Source organism: Rhinolophus sinicus, linkage group LG14 (assembly GCF_036562045.2).
Source record: "Rhinolophus sinicus isolate RSC01 linkage group LG14, ASM3656204v1, whole genome shotgun sequence".
Classification (NCBI taxonomy): Eukaryota; Metazoa; Chordata; class Mammalia; order Chiroptera; family Rhinolophidae; genus Rhinolophus; species Rhinolophus sinicus.
Window position 1 is genome coordinate 41,383,524 of NC_133763.1, and position 26,086 is coordinate 41,409,609.

The 26,086-nt window shown below is 36.1% G+C and overlaps 1 protein-coding gene across 4 annotated transcripts in view; it reads left to right on the forward strand.

Annotated features, from left to right (window-relative positions):
- The window catches only part of GPSM2 (G protein signaling modulator 2), a 49,025-nt gene that overhangs the window by 19,144 nt on the left and 3,795 nt on the right, over positions 1–26,086 (forward strand). For 3 of the 4 annotated variants that reach the window (XM_019730541.2, XM_074319031.1, XM_019730544.2), the window contains 12 exons: positions 5,977–6,198; positions 6,548–6,683; positions 7,037–7,179; positions 7,718–7,841; positions 7,950–8,065; positions 10,499–10,654; positions 11,908–12,016; positions 13,047–13,176; positions 16,550–16,620; positions 21,876–22,052; positions 22,726–22,885; positions 23,727–23,944. In XM_019730541.2, the coding sequence (XP_019586100.2) occupies positions 5,977–6,198; positions 6,548–6,683; positions 7,037–7,179; positions 7,718–7,841; positions 7,950–8,065; positions 10,499–10,654; positions 11,908–12,016; positions 13,047–13,176; positions 16,550–16,620; positions 21,876–22,052; positions 22,726–22,885; positions 23,727–23,944 (1,762 nt within the window). The remainder of the gene's footprint in view (positions 1–5,976; positions 6,199–6,547; positions 6,684–7,036; positions 7,180–7,717; positions 7,842–7,949; positions 8,066–10,498; positions 10,655–11,907; positions 12,017–13,046; positions 13,177–16,549; positions 16,621–21,875; positions 22,053–22,725; positions 22,886–23,726; positions 23,945–26,086) is intronic. The other variant, XM_074319030.1, reaches the window with a different exon arrangement.

Sequence of the window (26,086 nt, forward strand, 5' to 3'; positions counted from 1 at the left end):
CTGGCCCCCTGTCGGGCAGAGCCAAGCTTAGCAGTGCACAGGAGTTTCCATTGTCTGGCCTTTGCCTGTCCCTCCATCGTTGCTTCCCGTCCTCACCTTTCGCCTTGAGCTCTGGTTCCCTGTACAGGCCCAGTTTTCTGGGTTACAGTGCCTTTGCTCCTGCTACATCCTATGACTGCAATGCCCGTCCCACTTTCTTTGTTTTGCTAATTCTACTCAATATCTAAGGTTCAGCTTGAATTACCTCCCCCTGGAAACCATTTCTAAATGCCGTAGTTTGGCTGTATGCCCCCCCTGTGTTCACATAACATCCTGGGCATAGCTTTCTTAGCACCCACCATATTAAAATCCATTTATGTTTGTGCCCTCCTCCCTGGCCACTCCCTTCTGTGACCGTTAGCTCCCTTGGGGCAGCCACGATGCCTAGCACGTTGTCTGGCTCAGAGTCCACATTGGATGGAATGTCCGTTGACCTTCATCGGATACAACCATAAGATGAACCTAATAAGATGTTTATCTGCCGTGCTAAATGTTTTCAAGAGTGGTGTACGTATACTGTCAGAGCAGTAGGGACGGATGAGTGGATTGTACTTCTGCCTGTAGCAAGGTCTTAGATTTGTCCTTTTCCCATGATACCCCACAGGTCAGATGTGGTTATACACTGGCAGAGGACTTCACTAAAAGAAACTTAAACCTCTTTATTTTTAGTAAGAATGTATGAAATAAATCTCGGGCTTCATCAGCGCTCTATGATCAACATTCTGTGCATTGTTGTGTAATTGCAGATAATAGTTTCTATCCCTTGTGGTAGGAGTCGGCCTAGTGTAAGTTGTTATTCTGCTGTAATTAACACTTAGCATGTAATCTTTTATCCATCTTTCATTGTGGAGGGTCTCATCTATCCCACAGAGCTTCTGTGGCACAATGAGTTTGCTAGTTTTAAATGTAATAATTCTTTGGACCCTAAGGCACCTCCTGAGCGAGAATCAGAATGCTTTATGACAGATTTTGCAACATAATGGTGAAGGTAGAGAGAAATGGAGATTGATAGTAAAATGGAATTAGTTTCTAAACTTGAAAAAAGTATCTGGTTTAGTTTAAGTAATTTAATCTTTTTAGGTATGATAACAGTATTATGATATATTTTTTGAAAATGACTCCTTTTAGAGATACATACGAAAATATTTAGAAATGAAATCATATGCTTTCTAGAGTGTCCTTCAAAAGAATGGGGTTGGAGAGTGAGGATGGAAGTAGAGATGAAACATATTGATAATATATCAGGTATTGGTAATTGTTGATGTTGAAAGATGGATATATCAGGTTTGTTATACTGGTTTCTCTAGTTTTGTATTTCTTTGAGAAATTTTCTTGTTCGTACTTGTTACTATGAATAATCAACATTTTAATACTTTATAATATTGTAAAAATTAGACTATTGCACATAAGTTGTAAAGGAATACAATTTGGGTGTTGAATTGTTCATAGAGTGTTATTTTGAGAATTAAATTTAATATAGGATAAAATCATTTTTAAAATTAAGTTACCAATCACTATTTAAGTTTAAATCAAGATAATTTTCTTCTGCTTTCCATATAACAAAGGACACTAGAATGACTAGATATATGAGGGAGATTGAATGGATGAAAATTGTTTATGGGGCTAGGACTGGTAATGGGAAAGGTCGATGCCCAATGAGAACACGCAGAAGGTGGCGCTACGGTCTGTGAAGGATATTTGACAGCCACAGGAGACAGTAAGCCGCATGCAGAAGATGCAGAGCAGTCTGGTTTTGAATCCTGAGTCCCATCATTTATTCTTAAATAGTGTGTAAGCATTTGAAGGGAGAGTCCGATTTGTACATAATCAGTATTAAGTCTTTTAAAATGATGTAGCATCAAGGTTTTAAGCCTCTTTTGCTCATTGATACACTGTTGTCACGGAGGCTCACGGGGTTGTCCACGAGAGGACTCAACCCGGAGCAGCGGTGACTGGGCTCTTGTCTCTGCAGAAGAAAGAATTCAACAGTGACACAGATGCAGGAAAGCAAAATTGATTGATTGAAAATGAAAGTAGACACTTGAAAGTGTAAGCAAACTCAAAGAACGAGTCTCCCTGAGGAATTCACGATCGGAGGTTTTTATCCCTTCCTGGTGGGAATTGGTGATGTCCTATTGATGTGATTCATTCATCTCCCCGTACTGGGCAGGACCCTCCGTTTCCCCACCTTTTCTTCCTTATTTGGTTCCTCTGGAATTGTCATGGCATCAGATGCATGATGGGAGTCGTAATAACTGCAATGTAAATGAGATTATAATGACATTATAATTAGCTAAAGGGCCAGTTCCAGTCATACCGATCAGCCTAACTGGATGAAACTGGTTCTTGATTTTGTCCAGCTGCGGTACTGGATGCAGTCAATTGGTACTTGTGTGACCAGTGAGGCACCTCCCATTGCACCCTGGAGGGGGTGGTCAATTTCCTAGGCCACCTAACCTGACTCATTGTGAACACAAACCAAAATTGAGGTAAAGAAAACAAATCTAGTGTGGAAGAAAAGTTAAAATTAATAAGAAAATATAAAAAGCTAAAAAAAAAAAAAAAGGGTTTGCAGAAAATGAGGAATTACAGCCATGATAGTCAGTCAATTAGCAAAAATGAAAACATTTCGGTCAAGGATAGTAGTAATGTAATTATTTATAGTTGTTAGAAATGTACTTTTTTTGATTATACAACTAGATAGGCCATTTAGAAGAATAAAAGAAACTTTTATGTGGGATGTATTTTAATGAAGAGGAATTTCCCTGGTTTGTCTTCTGTTCTGGGTATGTTCTTTGTTTTCAAACCAGCTGGTAAACAAATGAAGTAATTCTATTCTCTCATAGAGACAGAGAGGATATGAAATTACTTTCTCTGTTACTATTTAATGATCTTCTAAAAAATTTATAAACCAACCTGCCTTGACTATTTTGCAGATATATTTGATTGAGGGGTCAGAGATTTTGCCAGAAGATTGACTTCTTTTTAATACAATATACCCAAGTCATAATATATCTCAGAATTAATCATAAAGTAGAGAGTTTGGGACTTTATTTCAAGCATCAGTTACTGAAATAATTTTTCTAAGGTATTTTAGGGCAGTCTCACTGTAGGGCAGTCTCACCTCATGGACTTCAAGGGCAGCTGTATAACATTTGCCATCACTGTTAATGAGAATGATATAAAATGCCTTTTAAAAATTTGTAGCGCATATGACACCATTCAGCCTCTAGCCAAATTTTGTTAGATGCAACATCATTTGAATTGATAGTTCCAGTATAATGTTGTATAAGTTTAAATCCCGAAGGTCAAATATTTGTGGTGAAGATATTTATTTGAAGAAGACACTTCTCTGTTCTGTATGGACATAGACAAACACTTGTCAACTTCCATTTTTCATGTGTCTTACACATGAAGCTAGTCCTACCTAATCCCTAATTTCCTGGCCCTGAAGTGATGGTGCTGCTCTGTGTGACCATTTCTCTCCCTCCCTTCAGTGAAATCATGTGCCATCACTGATATTCCCTTGTATGGTGGCATGTAATTTTTTTAACCAATATTCTATCAATGGACATTTAAGTTGTTTGTGGTCCTTTTGCTGCTGCTAACATCGTTTTATATATATCTTTTGAAATTTGTATACATATAGCTATTATGTATATATTTCCTAGCAGTGAAATGGCTCAGTATGTAATTTTTTTTACATAATTGGAATCATGATTAAATTTAAAATTTTTAATAGAAAAAATGATTTTATATGTAAAAATACCTTTTCCAATTTTTTCCCTATGATAATTCTTAGATATTCAATGGTTTCAGTATTTAGACAAAGACAACTAGTTAAGGTACCTCATCTAGCAAAAGAACCCTTTAATAAAATCACACTTTTATATGTTAATCTTTTGCTGACTCATTTCTCACCATACACAGAATACTATACCAGTAACCTCATAAAATCCTTAAACAAAAATACTCTAATTTTTTTCTTTTATGAAATCTTTCAGTTTCAAAAATATAGTTCTAGGGGACAATTTTCACTTGTGAAAAACAAAAACTGACTTTTTAAATTTGAAGTGACATAAAGAAATATAAATATAACAATTTAAGGTTTCTGATTTAACTGACTTTTCCATGTGCTTTAGATCTTCCCTCCTATATCTAATTAACTTAGTCTAATGTTGAAGCAAAATGTTAAATAGAGTTTACTTGCATTATTTAGCCTCGATCTATAAAGTGAGGGTGAAATCACTACTCTAACTGAACAAACAGTAGCCTTTGGCGAAATCACTTGAATTATAAAAAAGACACCTGGATATAAAACTTAAAAATTACCTGTAAGAGATGACTACATAAATCTACTATTCTGATCCAGAAGTTGGCTTTGAGCTTTTGTAATTCGCTCTGTTAACCTTAGTTCAGACTTTTCTTTTAGCTTCTTCAGATTTATTCATTTTAATGTATGGCTCTAAGGAACCTTGAAGTTTTATAGGCTGAAAAACAGCACCTGAAGAAACATGTTAACCTACTAGAAATATAAAAGTATAATCATATTTAAATGAATTTAGGCCGAGTAGATGGTTGTTTAATTCACATTTCCTGTTGAAGTAGTGATTCTCAACCTTGGCTTATACATTGGAATTACCTGGGGGCTTTTAAAAAATACTGAGGGCCAGACCTCACCCCCAGAGTGGAACCCAGCATTGAGAGTTTTAAAAAGCACTCCATATAAACTGCTGTTGTGCAGCCAGGATTAAGAACCACTGCTTTGTTAGAGTTTGCTCAAAGCTAATTCTAGTAAGGAGTAATTTAGTGCTGCTCTGAAAATGAAAATGTTTAATGAGCTAAAGCAGAGGTTTCCAAAGGGTGATAGGCATACCACTGGTGGTACATAAGGGGATTTTATTTGCCTTTTATTTTGATGCATATTTGTTTTAATGTGCATTAGAAAATTAAAGTATCGCATCAAATTCACAGTTTCACAGATACTGCTTTGGATGAAGCTAGACTTTTTTGATGTGTGCCAAATTATAGAAGCACATTTAAGTGAATGATTAGGTGGTACGTAGACATGGCAGAAGTCACGAAAATGTCGAAGAAACACAATAGCAACTTTGGTGAAGGGCACCTATTAAAGTTTAAGGTTAGAACCCAAAGGATTGGTGCTTTTTCTCCCTAGATATATTTACAGTAACTTAATTCTGGCGTTTAGAATTCTGTGACAGACTTTGGAAATTAGAATTTCTGTAAATCTTGAAGTCATTGCTTTCTATCGTAGTTTCTTGACACTTAGTTCTCATATGGAAGTGTGCCTTGTAGATCAAGATATTTTGTTCCTTTATTTTTCTAAGGTACAGGTGATCGTGTGGTGGTAAGAAAAGGAAGGAAAGTGTGAGAAACACAGAGAGAGAGAGAGTCTGTGTGTATGTCTGTGTGTGTGTCTGTCTGTCTATGAGAAAGAGAGAGAGAGAGAGATGGATGGTAGGATGGATTCATAGACAGGTGATAAATTACCTGGATACCTGGATAGAGAAGAGTATTAAATGATAGGACTTCACCTTTCTCCCCAAACTCTCAGGAAATCCAGTAAGTCTGCCACAACTCAGCCGTTTAGGAAACACTATTTTAGGTTCTCATTGGTAAAGTGGATTGCTCTGGGTGAGCCAATTAAAATGGTCTCCATATAGAGATATTTAGCTATTGTCTATGAAAGACCTCTGAAACTCAAGAAACATCTGATTAGACAAATTAGCTCTTGCTATAAATAATGGTTTACTGTTTTATCAGTAACGTATACTTGTATATACTTCAATTATAGAGGCAGCTGTTCTGAGCCAGGGTAGCCACAGTCCATATTTAAATTACATTACTGGAAGTTAAAAACACTGTGGTGCAATTATAATGTAATGTTGTAAATGTCTGTCCTATATAATTTTATAGAATGGAAGCTTCTTGCCTAGAACTGGCCTTGGAAGGGGAACGTCTGTGTAAATCAGGAGACTGCCGTGCTGGTGTGTCATTCTTTGAAGCTGCAGTTCAAGTTGGAACTGAAGACCTAAAAACACTTAGTGCTATTTACAGCCAGCTGGGCAATGCTTATTTCTATTTGCATGATTATGCTAAAGCATTAGAATATCATCATCACGATTTAACTCTTGCAAGGTAATTAATTTAAGCTTTTTAACATTCTTTAAATTAACTGTCAGTTTTTAAATATTTGTATTCAATTTAAAAAACTAACACATTTAGTGAGTTCTAATTTAATAGCTTTGCATTTTAAAATCTTTAGGCTGAGCAGAGTTTAATTAAATGAATGAATAGTAGTGAAATGACCCTAGAGTTTAATTAATTAAAATTAATTAAATTTAAATACAGAAATGTAACTTTTAATTTTTTTTTAAAGTAGGTTTCAAGGCTAATGGGTCCTTCTTAAACATGTCAGTTGTCCAGTAGGGAAAACTGTACTCTGGTCTCATTATATTTTTAACACCACTTGTTTTTTTTCTTCCAGGACTATTGGAGACCAGTTGGGGGAAGCCAAAGCTAGTGGTAATCTGGGCAACACCTTAAAAGTTCTTGGAAATTTTGATGAAGCAATAGTTTGTTGTCAGCGACACCTAGGCATTTCTAGAGAGCTTAATGACAAGGTAATAAGGAAACATCAGATAGTAGGCCAGATGTTCTCACGAAAATTGCTTTGTGTTTTAATTCTATTTAATTATTCTGTATCTAAAAGATAGTACCAAAAAAAGAAAATATCCATAGAAGAATAGAAGAAAAAGAGAAACATACAAATTTTTAAATAGAGGGAAAAAGTAAAATAATGAGAGGTCCTTTTTTCATAAGTAATCATTTGTTTGGTTTTGTTTGGATTGCCAGTGTAAACCTTTCTTTCTCTTGACCATAATATCAAGGATATGACCAATACGTATATGTGATAGGCATTATAATATCTGACCTCTGATTTCAGAATGTAAACTGTGCTGATATCTTTATCTAGGTGGGAGAAGCAAGAGCACTTTACAATCTTGGAAATGTGTATCACGCCAAAGGGAAAAGTTTTGGCTGCCCTGGTCCTCAGGACACAGGAGACTTTCCAGAAGAAGTGAGAAGCGCTTTGCAGGCAGCTGTGGATTATTATGAGTGAGTAGCACTGAGGCAGTCACGTGGCCCACCTAAGTGGATCCACCATACATTCTTTATCTGGTAGTAAGTTTCTACGTTTGGCAAAGATTTTTAAATTTGGGACTAGCAAGTAAAAATAAACCATCAAATTGTTACCGAAATGTCACATTGATGTATTAGTAATAATTCCCTCCCTTGGAAAGCTTTCATTTAAACTGCAGACCAGTGCCACTTAGTGGCAAAAACAAATGGTTAGGCTAAGTTATCTGGAGTAAATTTAGTCTTAGATCAATAGAATTTCATAGAACTTCTTATCTATAGAGGCTCCAAGAATAACTCTGTCCTTGACTCTGGGCAGAAACCTGCCTGAATGGTTCAGTAAAATGTTCCTAGCTATTTCCTATAATCACCCTCCATCTCAGACACATCTTTAAAATGTGGCACATTATGGCTGTAGGCTTAAGTTTGTTTTTTTTTTAATAAAAAGATTTGTAAATCAAATCAATAAATTCTTTTTCTCAAACTTATTTTTTCACAACTTTTTGTTATCTCTTAGGGAAAACCTATCACTAGTGACTGCTTTGGGAGACCGAGCAGCCCAAGGACGTGCCTTTGGAAATCTCGGAAACACACATTACCTCCTGGGCAACTTCAGGGACGCAGTTATAGCTCATGAGCAGGTACAGCGCAAGGCTTTGGAGCCAAGTCATTTTCTCCATCAGTGTTTTGCACTGTGATTATATTATCCTTTTCTTATGGCTATATCTAATTAAAATTTTCTGTTTCAGCGTCTCCTTATAGCAAAAGAATTTGGAGATAAAGCAGCTGAAAGAAGAGCATATAGCAACCTTGGAAATGCATATATATTTCTTGGTGAATTTGAAACTGCCTCTGAATACTACAAGTTAGTCTGATATTTCTGTAGATAAATGTAAATTGAGTAGTTATGCTGTCATATGAAATCATAGGCTTTGGGTTTAAAACCTGCTTTTTGCTACATACTAGCAGCAGGAACTTGGGTTTCTAAGCCTCCTCGGTTTCTCATCTGTAACAGAGGCCATCAAGACTTTGCTTTGGGGATTGTTGTGAGGATTCAAAGGAAGAACATATTAAACACTCACTCAGCATAATACCTGGTACACAGTGCTCAATAAATATTATTGTACCTAAGACTTAATAGCAGCAGTATGACCCCTTTATATTTTTACGAGTTTTTAATCTTCAAAACTGTTTTTAAATGAAATTCTTTTAAAGTTTTTAAAACCTGTTTAGCATGTGTACTGTGTATATTAACGTACTTTTTTTCACCCAATTATGGGTTTGCAGAAAGACCGCAAGAAAGCCTGGTAACAAAAATATGCCCCCATTTCCACCAGTGATCACTGAGTTTTTTCCCTTTTTGAGCAGTTCTCTTCCCACTCTCTCTGCCCATCTTTGATCCTCACTATAAGCTGAGGCCCTGCCCCATTCACTGACCTGAGAAGTTGGCAATCCCAGCTTCTTCTGTGGCAAGTCTTTCTAATCTGTCAGTAGGCTTGGAATATAGATGATAGCAGAGTTTAGACTGCCTAAGGCTGTCTGGTCTGTGCTTTCCAGATTGTTTGGAGTTTTCCCTGATTAGTGGGGATTGAAGGCCCATGCAGACAGACTTTGGCAGGAGCCAGTGTGAGTGAACCAAGGGCACTTGGTTGGTTTGTATTTATTGTTAAAGAATGTGAGAGGGTTCTGAATATTTTGTCATCTAAAGAAAAAAGGTAAAATTGCTTTAGGTCCATCTAAAAAACTAGAATGTTACCTTACCCTACTTTAAACATCGATTAATGGTATTTGTTGATTAGTTAGATATGAAATATCCTGCCAAATAAAATAGATCACTATATAAGTAGTATATATTCTAATTTAAAAAATAGGTTGCTTATATTTTAAAGCTAAAAGACACAGAAAAGTTTTAATTAATAAATGATGTACTTGTATTAAGTACTGAAAAGTTCTGTAGTAAAGTGGATGTTGGCTATTTAACTTAAAGAAGCATGAGTCTAAAGTAATGAAATTTACCCCCATCCCCTATAAGCAGCTAGAACTCAGAGCTTTACACATATTTTTAACCAATATTTTTGGAAATCACCTTTGGAATTATTTTCAGGGCCACTTAAGAAGACTATTTTAACATTATAGATCTATATCCTTCAGGAAGAAAGCAGTAGTTTGGTAAGCTTACTTTAGTAATTGAATTTGGTTTCAGAAAGATTTCTGATCATTTACAAATGAACTATACCCTCAAAGAATAATGGTGTGCCAGAAAGGGTCATGCCAGAGCATCTGAGGGCAACTGCAGAAATCTTCCAAAAATGTTTGAGCGGCTAGACACCGTTAACGTACGTGTGTAGCCTCCCAAGGTGACAGCTTTGAAGGTATCATCATTACATAGATAATTTCAGGTTTGTTTGCTTTTTAAAAAAAAGCCCATTATCATATACTTATTTTCATATAGTTATAATTGACATGAAGTATCATACTATTTAGCAGAAATTGTAGGAGTCATATGAATTATTGGATCCGAAAGCATCTATACGTTTAAGCACTGATGATAACAACAAAACAGAAGTAATATTTATTAGCATGTACTGTGAGCAAGATGCTATTCTTAGCACTTTGTACTAATTCATTTAATCCTCACAAACCCTGTGAGGTATCTCCCCATTTACTTACGAGGAAACTAGTGCATACAGAGGTTGAGTGACTTCCCCCAATTACAGAGCTGGAACCGTAACAGGCAAAGTTGGGATTTGAACCCAGACAGTCTGGCTCTAGGATCCCTGCTCTTAACTGCTTCCCTAGCTTCTCATTGATGATTTCGTATGTATTGGGTAGAATTTGGTTAATGTTTAAATGTAGTATTTAATATTTTTCATGAATTGGTGACTAATGGCCTACACATAAGAATTTAAGTATTTTAAGTTTTGACAAAATGTAAAGGCAACAGTATGATTGGAAAGAGAGGTTATGTGAACAAAAGTCTCTTTAAGTTATTGCCACTATAACAGGAAAAGGTTTTTCAAAAGTTAAAAATACTATGTTAATATTTAGAGGCACTTGATCTCATGTGTCACTACTCCTTTTCTCTGGAAAATTAATAGGGCTCTTATTATAAATGTCTGGATTTGTCTTTTTGTGGTTCCAAGTCATCTTTCTATTTCGTCTAAAAATAGTGCAGAAAATATGGGCTATTAGGCTTTAAAACAGATTTGCTTTAAAGGCAGGTTGGAAAAGTGAGAGTCTTATGATTATAGCCAAAAATAAAAATGATCATTATGTAAGAATTAATCTCTTCTTTTAGAAAGACACTACTATTGGCTCGACAGCTTAAAGACAGAGCTGTGGAAGCACAGTCTTGTTACAGTCTTGGAAACACATATACTTTGCTACAAGACTATGAAAAGGCCATTGATTATCATCTGAAGCACTTAGCAATCGCTCAGGAGCTAAAGGACAGGTATGTTGTATCCCTTTTACTATAGCTGTGGTAACACACAGGTATGCATTGTTCAAACCCTAGAATTTTTCCTTTAAATTTCTTTGTTTCCTTTTTAATTCCTTAAGGAATTTCCTCTATTTCAGTAACATTTTCTGCATATTATTGTTTGAAGGGCTAGCTTGTGGTAAGAGGATTAGACTGGTTCCTACAGCCTTGAACCAAGATCAGTCAATAGGTTGTCGACTGAAAAATAGTATCGACTAAGTGTTTAGTCACCAGAAAGGATTTATTCAGGAAAAAGAAAGGGTGGCAACCCAGTGCAGGCAGACATGGCAAGCCACGTGCATGCTCTGGCCTGCGTGCCAAGATGAGGGGCATTTATAGAAGGGAAAGGAAGTTAATGGAAGGGGAAGTTAGAACCACAGAGCTTTATTATAACAGAGTTCTTCCTGTAGGGTTCTCATGTATAGGGTTCTCACGATTATGTGAGTGCGAGAACTTCCATAAGGCCTAGCTCCTCCTGTAGATCCTCCCAACTGATTATATTTGCTTGGAGTTCCATTCATCTATCAAGGTCACAAACTCCATTGCCTACAAATGTCCTCCTGACTAGATGAGTGCATGAATTGTGGTGAACTTGGAGATAGTAAGGCCCAATGTAAAGGGGACACCTGCCCCAAAACTCCAGCTAATTGTTGCCAGGCAGAAACACGGGTCCATTATGTCTAGATTCTCCTCTTTTTAAAGAGAAGCTAGATGTCCTGAGTTTTATATGTGATCTTCTATTTTTAGTGTTAATGGCTAATTTTTTCTCTCTACTGAATGACAAACAGCGTATCTGTGCAGGCCTTTAGTCTGTGATGTTTACTTTAGGAAGACAGATTTTTACCTCAGTATGAAGAACTTTTCTGTACAGTTGTTCAAAATGAAGTGTGCTACCTCAAGAGGTATTGGGTTCTCTCCCCCGATGGTGTTCAGACAGACTGAATGATTACCTAGTAAGGCTGTCATAGAAAGAAAATGGGGTAGTGAGACCGATCCCTGAGATTTGGTGATACGTTGCATGTTTTGAAAAGATGCTTTAATACTTTGAGTTCAGTATTATCTGGGTATTCTAATATGTCTCGAGTATTATGATAGTATGTTCTTTATATGAAAGATCAAATACATCCAAAGCACTGTTTATACCTTTAATTACTGGTAGATAGCTTTTATTCTCTGTACAGACCTCCTTTCAGATAACTGCATGTTAGCTTTGAATTATTTTGTAGAATTGGTGAAGGAAGAGCATGTTGGAGCTTAGGAAATGCATACACTGCTCTAGGAAATCATGATCAAGCAATGCATTTTGCTGAAAAGCACTTGGAAATTTCAAGAGAGGTATGAAACTAAAAAATTGCTATCTATGCTATTGTGATTCACTTAATAGCATGTACAGTGAGCAAGATGCTTTCTTAGCACTTTATACTAATTTATTTAATCCTCACAAACCCTGTGAGCTATCTCCCCATTTTACACATGAGGAAACTAGTGCATGGAGAGGTTGAGTGACTTTCCCCAGTTACAGAGCTAGTAACTGGCAAAATTGGGATTTGAACCCCAACGGTCTGGGAAAGTCCTATTCTCTAGATTGTTCCTATATGGCTCAGTAATAAATTTAATTATATATTCTGTTGGCATCAAAAGTGCAGAAAGCATTTTGATACACAGATCCGAGGTATGTTTGCCCTGTGCTTCATGTAGGAAGACAGGAAGATAAGGCTGGGCACAGGGGAATAGAAAGATCACCAAAGTAGGCCTCCATCATACCCCCATTTCTACATGGAAAAGTAGCATAGTTTGGAAGGGAAACATGGTTTTTTGCATCAAGGACTGGTTCCTGTTACAGCTCTGCCACTTGTTGGCTATTTGAGCTTGGAAACCTCTCAGGCTCATTTCTCTCATCTCTAAAATGGGAATAATATCCACCTTGCAAAGTATTATAAGGATTAGAGATAATGTATATATAATGTGTCAGCTTAACAAATAAATGTTAACTATTAGTACAGTATGGATATAAAATATTCTAAGGAAATTTTATTCATGGGATACCAAGTTAATGTGTCACAGAATAACCACATTATTTAATATGATCACAGAGATTAAGAGCAATCTAATATTTAGAGAGCTAAAGAATTGATAGACTGTAATTAGCTGTCCTGTTGTCATATTTTAGAAACTTTCCTTCTTTATACTTTAAAAAAGCTACTAATGAAAAAACCCACTTTCTTCATAGTCTCATAGTTCTAATACAACTATTTTCATTTCTCTCTATTTTCTTCCAGTTTTAGATTCACAGCATTTTTCAACTGATTTTCACCGTTCTTTGTCTTTAAGTATTACTCTAAAATGTAAATGCTTGTGGTTGTAGGTTGGGGATAGAAGTGGTGAACTAACAGCACGACTGAATCTCTCAGATCTTCAAATGGTTCTTGGTCTGAGCTACAGCACAAACAATTCAGTAATGTCTGAAAATATTGAAATTGATAACAGTTTGGATGGTAAGTAATTGGTCTGCAAAACCCAACTTCTTTACCTTAAGATTTATATTTATCGCATGTTTACCATATTCAGAGAGAATATAGAACGTAAGAAGCTCAACTTTTTACTAACAGAAGTTAATGAAATTGAAACAAAATTCAGGAGAGAGAATAAAAAACACACAAATCTGTTTCTTTAAAAAGACTGACAAATCTACAGCAAGGTTATCCAAGAAAAAAAAAAGAGAAGGGGGACATAATATAGATGCAGCAGAGGTTAAAAAGGTAAAGAGATTATCCTGAATAATTTTATAAAAATATATTTGAAAACCTAGGAGAGATGGACACTTTCTAGAAAAACAACTTACCAAAACTGAATCAAGAAAAAAATAGAAAAATCTAATTGTAGAATGCAGTGTGAATGGCATCGCTAATTCCTAAAACCATGAAGAAATGATCAGTAATTTTAAAGCTTCCCACTAAGAAAATACATGGCCAAGATGATTCTACAAGTGAGATCTACCAAACATTCAAGAAAATTGATTCCAACCTTCCACAAAATTTTGTAGATAACTAGAAAAAGGGGAACACTTTATCAGCCTTTCTGAAACCAGTACAACGTTGATATCCAAACTAGATACAAGTAACGTAAATTATTGGTCAGTCTTTTCTCATGAACATAGATGCAAAAATTCTAAACAAAATATTAGCAAACCAAATCCAGCAATGTATTTAAAATAAACAGGCATGTAAGTGGATTGAACACTGGTAAATCGATTAATATAATTCACCAATAAACATAGTAAAGGAGAAAACAGTCCAAATATCCAAATATATCATTAATATTATTAAATGTAAATGTTCCATTTAAAGGACAGAAGTGTCAGATTAGAAAAAGAGTAAAATCCAAGTTAATGCAAGAGAAATATCTAAAATGTAAGGATATTATAAGCCAGAAAGTAAAAGGATAGAAAAAGATACATTATGGAAAAACAAATCAAAAGAAATCTCATATAGTGTATTAATATCAGATAAAATATGCTTGAGGGCAAAAGATCTTGTTAGAAATGAAGAGGGTCTCTTCACAGTGGTGCTTCATAATGGTTAACAGTTCGATTCACCAGGAAGATAAAAGCCTTAAGTTTGTATGTTCCTAATAAGCCTAATAACAAAGCTTCAGAGTACGTAAAGCAAAATTGACCAAACTGAAAGGAGAAATGGGGAAATCCAGAATCATAATGGGAAATTTTAACACATTTCTTTCTGTAATTGCTCACATCAGAAAACTAAAGATGTCAATTCTCCCCAAACTGATACAAATCAATGCACTGCCAAGCAATTCACAACAAGTCTTTGTGGAACTTGGTGAGGTCATTTTGGTCTGAGAACTCTTAAAGCCAAAACATTCCTGATGAAAACCAAGAAATGAGAAGTGCTTTATCTACAGATATAAAGATTATAAAGCTACAGTAAGTAAGGCTGTGTGCTACTGGCACTGAGACAGACAAACCAGTGGAATGGAATATAGAGCCTGTGTTTATATTCATTGCATATATGGAAACTAATATCTTAAAAGAATAAATTCTTGCTATATTAAAGGTTTAATTAGGGAAGACAGATTGACAACAATAATGATAATGCTGGCCAACACTTCATGAATGCTTACTGCTTACCAAGCATTGTACTGACCCCTTTACAGATAATGATGAGTTTATCATCACACAATGTTAAGAGGTAGATATTGTTCTTTACATATGAGGAAACCAAATCACAGAGAGGTAATTGCCCAAGGTCATCCCACGAGTGAATAGTCTGCCTTTAGAGTCCATGCTCAATCAGTATGCTGTAATACCTCTGAAAATAAAGGAGAATATCTTCGTGATATCAGAGGGGAAGGACTTCTCAAGACACGAAAACAAAACCATTAAGGAAAAAGTGACATTGAAATTAAGAACTTCATTTCATTAAAAGAAACCATAAAGAGATAACAAAAACTGAGAGGACATTTGCCACACATATGATTAAAAAGGGATTTGTATACTCAATGTATAACAACTCCTATGAATTAAAAACAAGACAAATAACCCAACTTAAAAATGGACAGAAGTGAAGAACAGAAGAAACACAGATAGCCCATAAGTATATGAAAAAATATTTAACTTCATTTAATCAGGGAAATCCACAGTGAGGTAATACTGAAAGCCTATGAGGTGGACAAAAATTAAAAAGTCTGATAATAACTGGTGTTGAAATGATGTGGGGAATGGACTCTCTTATGCAATATTGATGGAAATAGAAACTGGTATGTTTTAAAGAACAGTCTGGCAACATTCTGGTAAAGTTGAAGATGTACCAAGCTTATGATCCATCAAGTCCACTTCCAGTGTAAACTAAGATTTCCAAGAATTTCTGGAGTAGTATTGCTTATAACAAAAAATTGGAAGCAACCTAAATATCTGTCACCAGTAGAATGGATAAATAATTTCCTAGTCCTAAAATGGCAATGAAAATTAAACTACACGAATGAACTTGAATGACTCACAAAGGTAAGGTTGCTCAAAGGAAACAAGATAGAGGATATATATAGTATGAGACCATTTATATAACGTTATGTATGTAATAAACTTTATTGCTTAGAGATATACACATACGAATAAAAATATGAAAAATCACAGGAAGAGAGGGAAGTTATGGGGGGAATTACACAAGGGGGAATTTAATGTGTTGGGGATGGTTTATTTTTTAAGCTGGGTATTAGATATGTATTCCTTATGTCTTTCAAAATATTGCTTAATCTTTACAAGATTGGATATGAAAGGTTTTTAATGCTAATTTTATTGAAAATAAATTTTAAGGACCTTTTTATTTAACGTTTCCTGACTGGCAGTAAATCTGTCATCTAATGAGATCTTTTTTCTTTTTTTTGAATCTAATGAGATCTTAAAATGGAAATGGGTAACTCAGAAAAAAATAGCACTGGGATATTATTTTGATTCTTATCTCAAAATTGACAGCCTAAAGCCTTTTCCTTATGTTTTTACTTAGATCACTATGGTTTGTTTGGTTGTGTTTTTTGTTCTGTTTTGTTTTTTAAGCTAGATAGTATAAAACCAATTATAAAATGCCTTTTCTAAATTAAGGGGTAATGTTAGAAACCAAAGTTAATTTCCAATCAAAATTTAACTTCCTTACATCAGAGCATTTTAGATCGAGTATATGTTCTATTTTTATGCAGTTGGTATGGAAAATTATTCTTAAAGGAATACATTTGTACATGTTTCCTCCTTTCATATGGGTTTGTGTAACAAACTTTAAAATTGAATAATGAATAACATAGTGATGCTGAATTTGTAGTCTTAAGGGCTCTCTGGTTTATTTTTTTTTTTTTACAAAGGTGCACGCCCCAAGTTAGGACGCCGACACAGTATGGAAAACATGGAACTTATGAAGTTAACACCAGAAAAGGTTGACAGTTTTTATGTTTCAAATTTATTGAACTATTATAATAAAATATTTTAGTAATGTTTAATTTAAATGAAAGTTTATATTTTTATAAAATTACAAAATTATTTTTTTAATGTATAGTTCATTCACATTATTCATGGATTCCATATTTACAAATTTGGCTACTTGCTAAAACTTTTATTTATTTATTTATTTTATTGGGGAATATTGGGGAGCAGTGTGTTTCTCCAGGGCTCATCAGCTCCAAGTCATCCTTCCATCTAGTTGTGGAGGGCGCAGCTCACTGGCCTATGTGGGAATCGAACCTGTTCAGAGCTCTCGTACCCTGTTCAGAGCTCGCACTCTAACCAACTGAGCCTACTGCCACACTAAGATTTATTTGTAATTTCCAAATAAATATTTGTGGTGCTTCCCCCCACCATGTATGATCTCCTGTTTTTTTGTTTTTTGAGGTGTCATTGAGGTAAATGTAATGTTATATTAGTTACAACATAATGATTTGAGGTATAAATGTAATATGTTAGTTTCAAGTGTACAGCATAATGATTTGCTATTTCTATATATTGAAATGATCACCACAAAAAGTCTACTTAACATCCGTCACCATACATAGTTACAGAATTTTGTCTTATCATGAGAACTGATTTACTCTTAGCAACTTTCAAATATACAGTACAGTATTAGTAACTGTGGTCGCCATGCTGTACATTATATCTTCATAACTTGTTTTATAACTGGAAGTTTGTACCTTTTGACTCCCTTCAACCATTTCATCTACCTCCCACCTCCCATCTCTGGCAACCACCAATCTGTTCCCTTCATCACTGAGCTTGGTTTATTTTTGCTTTGGTTTTTTTTTTTTTCTTTTTTTTTTTATTCCACATATAAATGAGATCATAGGTATCCGACTTTCTCTGACTGAATTATTTCACTTAGCATAATGCCCTGAAGGTCCATCCATGTTGTCACGAATGGCAAGATTTCGTTCATTTTATGGCTGCATAATATCCCACTGTACATATGGTCATGTGCTGCTCAGCGACAGGGATGCCTTCTAAGAAATGCGTCATTAGGCAATTTTGTCATTGTATGAACTACGTAGAGAGCACTTACACAAACCTAGTTGATATAGCCTGTTACATACGTAGGCGATATGCTATAGCCTGTTGTTCCTAACAAGCCTGTATAGCACGTTACTGTACAAAACAACACAAGATTAAACCAAGCACAAGAGAAAATGATGAAATCAAGGGATGTAGTAAGCAGATGTATAAGGCTGCTGCCGGTGTAACACAGCATAGTGTTTTACAGCAAATTTTTATAAGTAGAAAGAGTACACTCTAAAATAATAAAAAGAATAGTATACTAAATACCTAAACCAGCAACATAGTCATTTATTATCAAGTATCATGTACTGTACATAATTGTACTTGCTGTACTTTTATATGATTGGCAACTCAGTAGCTCTGTTTACAGCAGCAGCACCACAGACACGTGAGGATGCATTGCACTACGACGTCACTAAAGCTATGGGAAATTTTCAACTCTGTTATAATCTTAAGGTACCACCATCATACACGCTGTCTGTCAGTGACCAAAACATTGTTATTCAGTGCATGACTATATACCGTAATTTCTTTATCCACTCAGCCGTCAGTGGACACTCAGGTTGCTTCTAGGCTGTTGTAAATGGTGCTGCAGTGAACACAGGGGTGCTATGTCTTTGCAAATTAGTGTTTTCATTTTCTTCAGATAAATACCCATAAGGGGAATTTCTGGGTTGTATGTTAGCTCAATTTTTAATTTTTTGAGGAATTTCTATACTTTTTCCATAGCAGCTGCGCCAATTTGCAGTCCCACCAACAGTGCACGAGGGTTCCCTTTTCTCCACGTCCTCACTATTACTTCTTATTTGTTGATTTACTGATGATAGCCATTCTGACAGGTGTGAATTGGTATCTCATTTTGGTTTTGATTTACATTTACCTGATGATTCATGATGGTGAGCATCTTTTCATATCTGTTGGCCATCTGTATGTCCTCTCGGGAGGAATGTCTGTTCAAGTCCTCTGCCTATTTTTTAATTGTACAGGTTTTTTTATTTGGTGTTACACTGTATGAGTTCCCTATAAATTTTGGATATTAACCCCTTATTGGATTTGTGAATATCTTCTCCCATTCAGTAGGTTGTCTTTTCGTTGTGTTGAGTTTCCTTGGTTGTATAGAAACTTTTTAGTTTGATGTAGTCCTGTTTGTTTCTTTTTGCTTTTGTGGCCCTTGCCCGAGGAGACACATCCAAAAAGATATTAAGACTGATGTCAACTCAAGAACAAAAAGACAAACAGTCCAATTAAAAAATGGGCAGAGGACCGGAATAGACATTTCTCCAAAGAGGTCATACAGATGGCCAACAGACATATGAAAACATGCTGAACATCACTAATCATCAGAGAAATGCAAATAAAAACCACAATGAGATATCACCTCACACCAGTTAGAATGGCTATCATCAACAAGACAACTAATAACAAGTGTTGGAGAGGCTGTGGAGAAAAAGGAACTTTCATACACTGTTGGTGGGAATGCAGGTTGGTCCAGCCGCTGTGGAAGGCAGTGTGGAGGTTCCTCAAAAAATTAAGAATAGAATTACCATATGACCCAGCAATCCCTCTTCAGGGTATATACCCCAAAAATCTGAAAACATTGATCCATAAAGATATATGTACTCTGATGTTCACTGCAGCTTTATCTATGGTGGCCAAGAAATGGAAACAACCAAAGTATCCTTCAATAATTGGGTAAAGATGTGGTATATATACACAATGGAATACTATTCTGCCATAAGAAAAGATGAAATAGTGCCATTTGGGACATCATGAATGGATCTTGATATTGTTATGCTAAGCAAAATAAGTCAAGACATAAAAAGTCAAGAATCATCACTTCACTGATATGTGGGATATAAAACTGAAAGCAACAAAGGAACAAGACAAACAAACAAAAACTCATAGACACAACCATTTAGTGGTTAACAGAGGGTAAGGGGGAAGGGAGGATAGTAGAAGAGGGTAAAGGAAGCCAAATATATGGTGATGGAAGAACTGACTCTGGGTGGTGAACACACAATATGATATATTAGTTGGTGTATTACAGAATTGTATACTTGAAACCTATGCAATTTTACTAACCATTGTCACCCCAATAAATTTTAATTAAAAAAAAAAAGACTGATGTCAAAGAGTTTACTGCCTGTTTTCTTCTAGAATTTTTATGGTTTCAGGTCTTACATTTAAGTCTTTAATCCATTTTGAGTTTATTTTTGTATGTGATGTAAGAAGGGTCCAGTTTCATTTTTTTACATGTATCTGTCCAGTTTTCCCAGCACCACTTATTGAACACTGTCTTTACTCCATTGTACGTATATCCTTACCACCTGTCATAAATTAATTGACCATAAAATTAAGGCTTTATTTTTGGGCTTTCTATTCTATTACATTGATCTATACATAGCTGTTTTTATTCCAGTACCATACTGTTTTGATTATTGTAGCTTTGTAATTTAGTTTTGAAATCAGGGAGTCTGGTACCTTCCACTTTTGTTCTTTCTCAAGGTTTGAAAATACTTTTTTCCTACTCTCACATTTGATTGGTAATTTTGCTGACTGTGGAATTACTGGTTAGAAATGGTTTTCATTCATAATTTTAAAGACACTGTTCCATTCTGTATTCTTCAGTGTTTTTGTTGAGATGTCCAAATAACTATATAGGAAACATTTAAAATTTTTTACATTTCCTCTTGGGATTCAGGTGCAGTTTTATGTTCTAACATCAAGGGCCATTTATTTTTTCTCTGATCAGTAGATCCTGAAATCCATTCTAGCAAATAATTTCCCCTTATAACCTGTGTGAGAAAAGGAATAAAAAATGAAGCTCCACTGTGACTGCAGATAGCTGGTTTGGTTCACTTACTAGCTATGTGTCTCACTTAAGTCATTAGCCTTGGCAGGAGCTATTCTAATTTGTGCCCCATGGGGGAATATTCTGGGTTGATGGAAATGTTCTGTTCTGGTTGGGGTAGAGGTTATATATCTTTCGACTACACACTTAAAATCTGTGCATTTAACTATATGTGTACCTATGACAAGTGCCCCATCAAATCATCAACTACTACATAACATGGACATTAGTTACTTGCAAATACTTAAGACAATGTTAAAGCTGCAGATGTCACATATATGTACTCTATATTTGTCCTTTAGACTCAATATTTGTTATTTTTACTCTGTTATTTAAATATTGTGCAAAACAGAAACACATTCAGATACAGACAACAAATTAATGGCTGTAAGGTGGGAGTGGGGCTTGGGGGCTGGGGTGAAAAAAGCAAAGGGAATAAGAGGTACAAATTGGTAGTTGCAAAATAGTCACGGGTATGTAAAGTACAGCACAGGGAATATAGTCAATAATATTGTAATAACTATGTGCAGTGCCAGGTCGGTACTAGTCAGGGGGATTACTTTGTAAAGTCTATAAATATCTAATCACTGCTGTACACCTGAAACTAATATGTCAACTCTAATTGAAAAATATTTTTTAACTAAAAAGTTCAAATCTATGTTACCATTCTAAAAAGCTTGTTATGTATTAGGTTGGGGCAAAAGTAATTGCAGTTCAAAAGGTTAAAAAAAAAAATGCAAAATCCACAATTACTTTTGCACCAACCTAATATATTTAAACCAAATCTAGACCTATATAAATTGCTGATTATGTTTTGCCTATTGAGAATTTATGACAAAAGAGAATTTAGTGACAAATAATTTTAGTACTCAAAACTACAATTCTATTGACAAAAAATTACTGCTATGTATTAGATGTTAAATTTTACAGTTAAAATTCTACATATATGCAAAATTTTCAGTTGTTAACAGATTTTTAAGTAACTTACATCCAGAATAAAAGTTTGGCTCCTCTGACCATCGAGATTTCATTTTTATCGGATTTTGGGAAACTTTCTTATTCTTAGCTTCTTAAAAAGAATCATTTTAATGTTTTGATAGTAAGAAATCCGCAGTATATATTTGGTATGAGCTATTGAAAACAGTGAAATATACTGGCAAAAAGGAATTGATTAAAAGATCCAAGCTCCCCTTCCTCCAATACTAAATGAGTGCAGATGTAAGTGAATATTACAGAAAAACAGAGATAGCTTTGGTGTTTTCGTCATGCTTGTTTTATTTATGTTTAAAATTTTGTAGGTACAGAACTGGAACAGTGAAATTCTTGCTAAACAAAAACCTCTTCTTGCCAAACCTTCTGCAAAGCTACTCTTTGTCAACAGATTGAAAGGGAAAAAATACAAAACTGGTTCCTCCACTAAAGTTCTCCAAGATGCCAGTAATTCCATTGATCACCGGATTCTGAATTCTCAGAGGGTATGTTTGAAATAAATTTTAAGTACAGTAGCCTCCTCCCCCCCCACCTACGTTTTGCTAAAGTTTCAATTCCCTGTGGTCAGCTGCAGTCCAAAAATATTAAATGGAAAATTCCAGAATAAACAATCCATGTTTTAAATTTTGTACCATTCTGATGAAAATTTTGCACTGTCCTGCCCTGGACGTGAACCATCCCTTTGTCCAGCGTGTCCACACTGTATACGTGACCCACCTGTTAGTAATTTAGTAGCCGTCTCAGTTATCAGATCAACTGTCGAGGTATTGCAGTGCTTGTGTTCAGTGACCCTGATTTTACTTAATGGCCCCAAAGCGCTAGACTAGTGATGCTGGCAATTCTGATATGACAAAAGAAGCTATAAACTTTGAGCCTGGGCCTGTATCACTAATATTTGCGTAATTCCTTATATGAAGTGTATTTCTTTAGCCTTAAAAATACAAGGATTAAAAACTAAAATAACTAGAAATGCTTTTTGTCAGTTTGATTGAAATAACTTTATTAACAATGTTGTCATCTTGTATTATTTTTACAAAAAATGTCAGTTTTTATTTTAAATCTTCATCTTGACCTTTTGCATTTCATGTGTCAAGATACTGTTCCATTCATGATCTAAGGATAATGCTGGCATATTTAGATTTTCTCTCAATATTTCAGAAAATCAGTGCAGATACTATTGGAGATGAAGGGTTTTTTGACCTATTAAGCCGATTTCAAAGCAATCGGATGGATGATCAGCGGTGCTGCTTACAGGAAAAGAACTGCACGACAGCTGCAACCGCAGCTGCTTCCACTCCCCCTAGAATGGTGCTAAAAAGTAAGTTATGCTTCTCCCCTGGTTTTAATAGTTCCCTTTGATATTCTTGTGATTTATTTCTGAGAATTTAGTTCTCATCATAGGAGGAACAATAGATGAGGCTGAATCCAGGTATATCTGAAATTCTGGTATTTGTGCAGTTCAAAAAAAGGTTATGTTTCAGTTTCCCTAAGTTTAACTATATCACACTGCGCCACCACCACCACCCCTACTTTCTTTAGGGCTGGGAAAAAAAATCTAAACTTTAACAAGTAAAAATGAGGAAAAAATTATCCGTACTTTATAAATTATACGTAAAATGCAAATGCTTCATAGCCAGATTAAGAAAGAAAAGCCAAGACAGACTGAAGAGGAACCTGTGGCAAAGGCTGAGGCTGGGCCTGCCTGAGCCTTAGAAAGGTCTAAAATAGGCGACAAGTTTTTCTGTTTCAGCTGCCAAATGACTTCATTTGGCTTTGCCAGCAGCACTTAAGTTTAGTAAGCTAAATGGTTCCTATCCAGGGCATGGAATGAAAACAGTCCCATTCATCGTGGTCTGAGATACTGTGTAAAACAATTTACCTTCCAGAATCTAGCCCTGTATCTTATAAAGAACATGTTGGGTGGGCATTAGATAAGGAAATGTAGTTGAGTCATAATAACCAGCAAGTGGGTCATTTCAAGTATTCTGGGATTCACTCTTCTCCCCATGTAGTGACAGGCCCCAGACGGTCAGTGACTCAGTGACAGCTCAGGCAGGGCAGGGCAGGCAGGTGTTGGGACTGAACAAAGCAGAAAGGAATTGTATGTGTATAATATGCTTCAGTGTTTCTGTAACATTTGGGTTTTGTCCTGTTCATAGCGCCATCTGTTCCCGTGGTGTCTCCCAACACGGATGAGTTTTTAGATCTTCTTGCCAGTTCACAGAGCCGCCGCCTGGATGACCAGAGGGCCAGTTTCAGTAATTTGCCGGGGCTCCGCCTGACACAGAACCACAATCAGTCTGTGCTTGGCCACCTGATGACCAGTGACATCAAAGAACCTGATGAAGACTTCTTTGACATCCTTGTAAAATGTCAGGTGTGTCTGCATGTTTTCATCACCCAGAGGCTGTTGAGAGCTTTGGCAGAATGTTCGTTCTAATGTGGGAGGCAGGCTGTTCTTCAGGGGCCCGTCAGATGCAGCACAGCCGTGTGACAGCTTGTTTTGTGTTCCTTTTGGCTGCGGAGGTGAGATGCTGCTGACGTGGAGAGGAGGCTATAAAGGCTGTGGGACAAAACCTGAAGAGAGCCCCCGTTTCCCAAATTTTAGGAGAAGCATCAGCAACAAGCAGTGATGAGCATGGGGGTCTAGCTGGGCCCCGTCTAGACAGTTTACCATCTGGGAGAAATGTACAGATTGAGACAGATTTCATACTTTAACGAAAGTAATTAAGGAATCTCTCAAATGGCTTGGACAGGCTCATGAGAAAAATAAGCATTATTTTCACTAAAAAGAGATATTTCCTCTGCCTGGCCTTAGTTGAACCTGCATTTCAAGTTTTCTTTCATTCATTCAGCAAAATTATTGATCACCTCTTATGTTCTGAGTGCTATTCCACACATTGGAGATACACTTGCTTTTTAAAGGATCCTACATTTTAGTTAGAGAGTAAGTGTGTATATATGTAGATAAATAGTATCTATTTATCAGGTACAATAAACTGCTGTAAAGAAAATCAAAGCAAGATAAAGGTTGTGGGTATCCAGGGAGGGTGGTTGGGGAAGACAGTTGAACAGAGACCACAATGAGGAGCAGCCAGCCATGTGAATAGTGAAGCCGCACAGAGACAAAGTCCCCAAAAGCTTAACAGGTTCAGGGGTGGCAGTGACTGGCGTGCAGCACGGCTCGGGGAGAGGGGTACGAGACGAGGAGGAAGCAAGCAGGGCCTACGCCTTGGTGAGGTCGTGTTGCCGATGTGGCAGGAGACATTGGAGGCTTCTGTTCTATAAGATCATCTGGCTATTCTTGAAAGACTCGAGGGGCAAAGGGTAGAGGGTCTTGTTAGTAAGAAAACCAGCGAGGAAACTAATTTAGACAAGTTACTGGTGAGTTTGACTAGAGTGGTGGGAGTAGTCAGATTAGGGACATATTTTGAAGTTATGATTGATTGGCAAAACCTGTTAATAAATTGGATGGTGGGTATGAGAGTCAAGAATGACTCCTATATTTTTTGGTGGGAATGAATGGTGCCCTTTAATGAAATGGAGAAGATTAGAGGAGAAAAAGCAAGAGTTGTACTTTAGAGATGTTGAGGCAATTGGATATAAAAATCTGGAGTCCAAGGGAGAAGTAGCTGGGGGAGTCACCAGCAGATAGCTGGTATTAACTAAAGCCCTGGGTGCTCCAAAATCTCACTGGACAGAGGAGATAAACAAGTGTTTTAAGGAAAGTTCAACTGTGTCAAATGCTAAGAAACCCCGAATTGGCAACATTGAGGTTAGAGATTTTGAATGATAATGTTCTAGGGATATGATAGGGACAAAAGATTGGGTTGAGTAAATGCGAAGTAAACAAAATTTTCAAGGTGTTTTGCTTATAAAGGAAAGCAAATAAATGATTCATTAGTTAGAGGGGGATAGAGATGGATTTTTTCTTTTTGGAGGAGATAACATAGCATGTCTGCTGATGGAAATGATCTGATCAAGTAGAGAGGGGAACCGGTGATATAGAAGAATATGGAACAATTGAAGAACATAGTTTTTGTATAGAGGAGACAGGAAAGCAGAGTGTACAGATTTGGAGTTGGGAGCAAGTAGGAATTGTCTCTGATGGCAAAGAAAGAAGGAGGACCATCAGCTGAGATTGGAGCGTTGTAATTTTGAAAAGAGGAAGGGGAACGCAGTTGATTTTGAGAACCTGAAACTCGTAGGATTGCTGATCTGTGCTGAGCACTGCCTTGAAGTTCATGGTCACTGAATGAAGGCCATTCAGTACAATTGTGTATTTTTTCAAGTCATAACCAGCTGCTTAAGGAGAGAGAGATTTAATCAAGGTTGGTACTTTGCCTGAAGAATATAGGATGGAGGAGAGAAGCACATGCCAGGGAGTGATTTTAGTAATGGAGTTTGGAATCTAAGAAGGGAAGTAAGGAAATGAAAGGTTTGAAAGTGAAAAGTGGCTGTGATCTCAGTGAATTCAAGAAATACTGAAGACACATACCTAGTAACAGACCGTCAACAT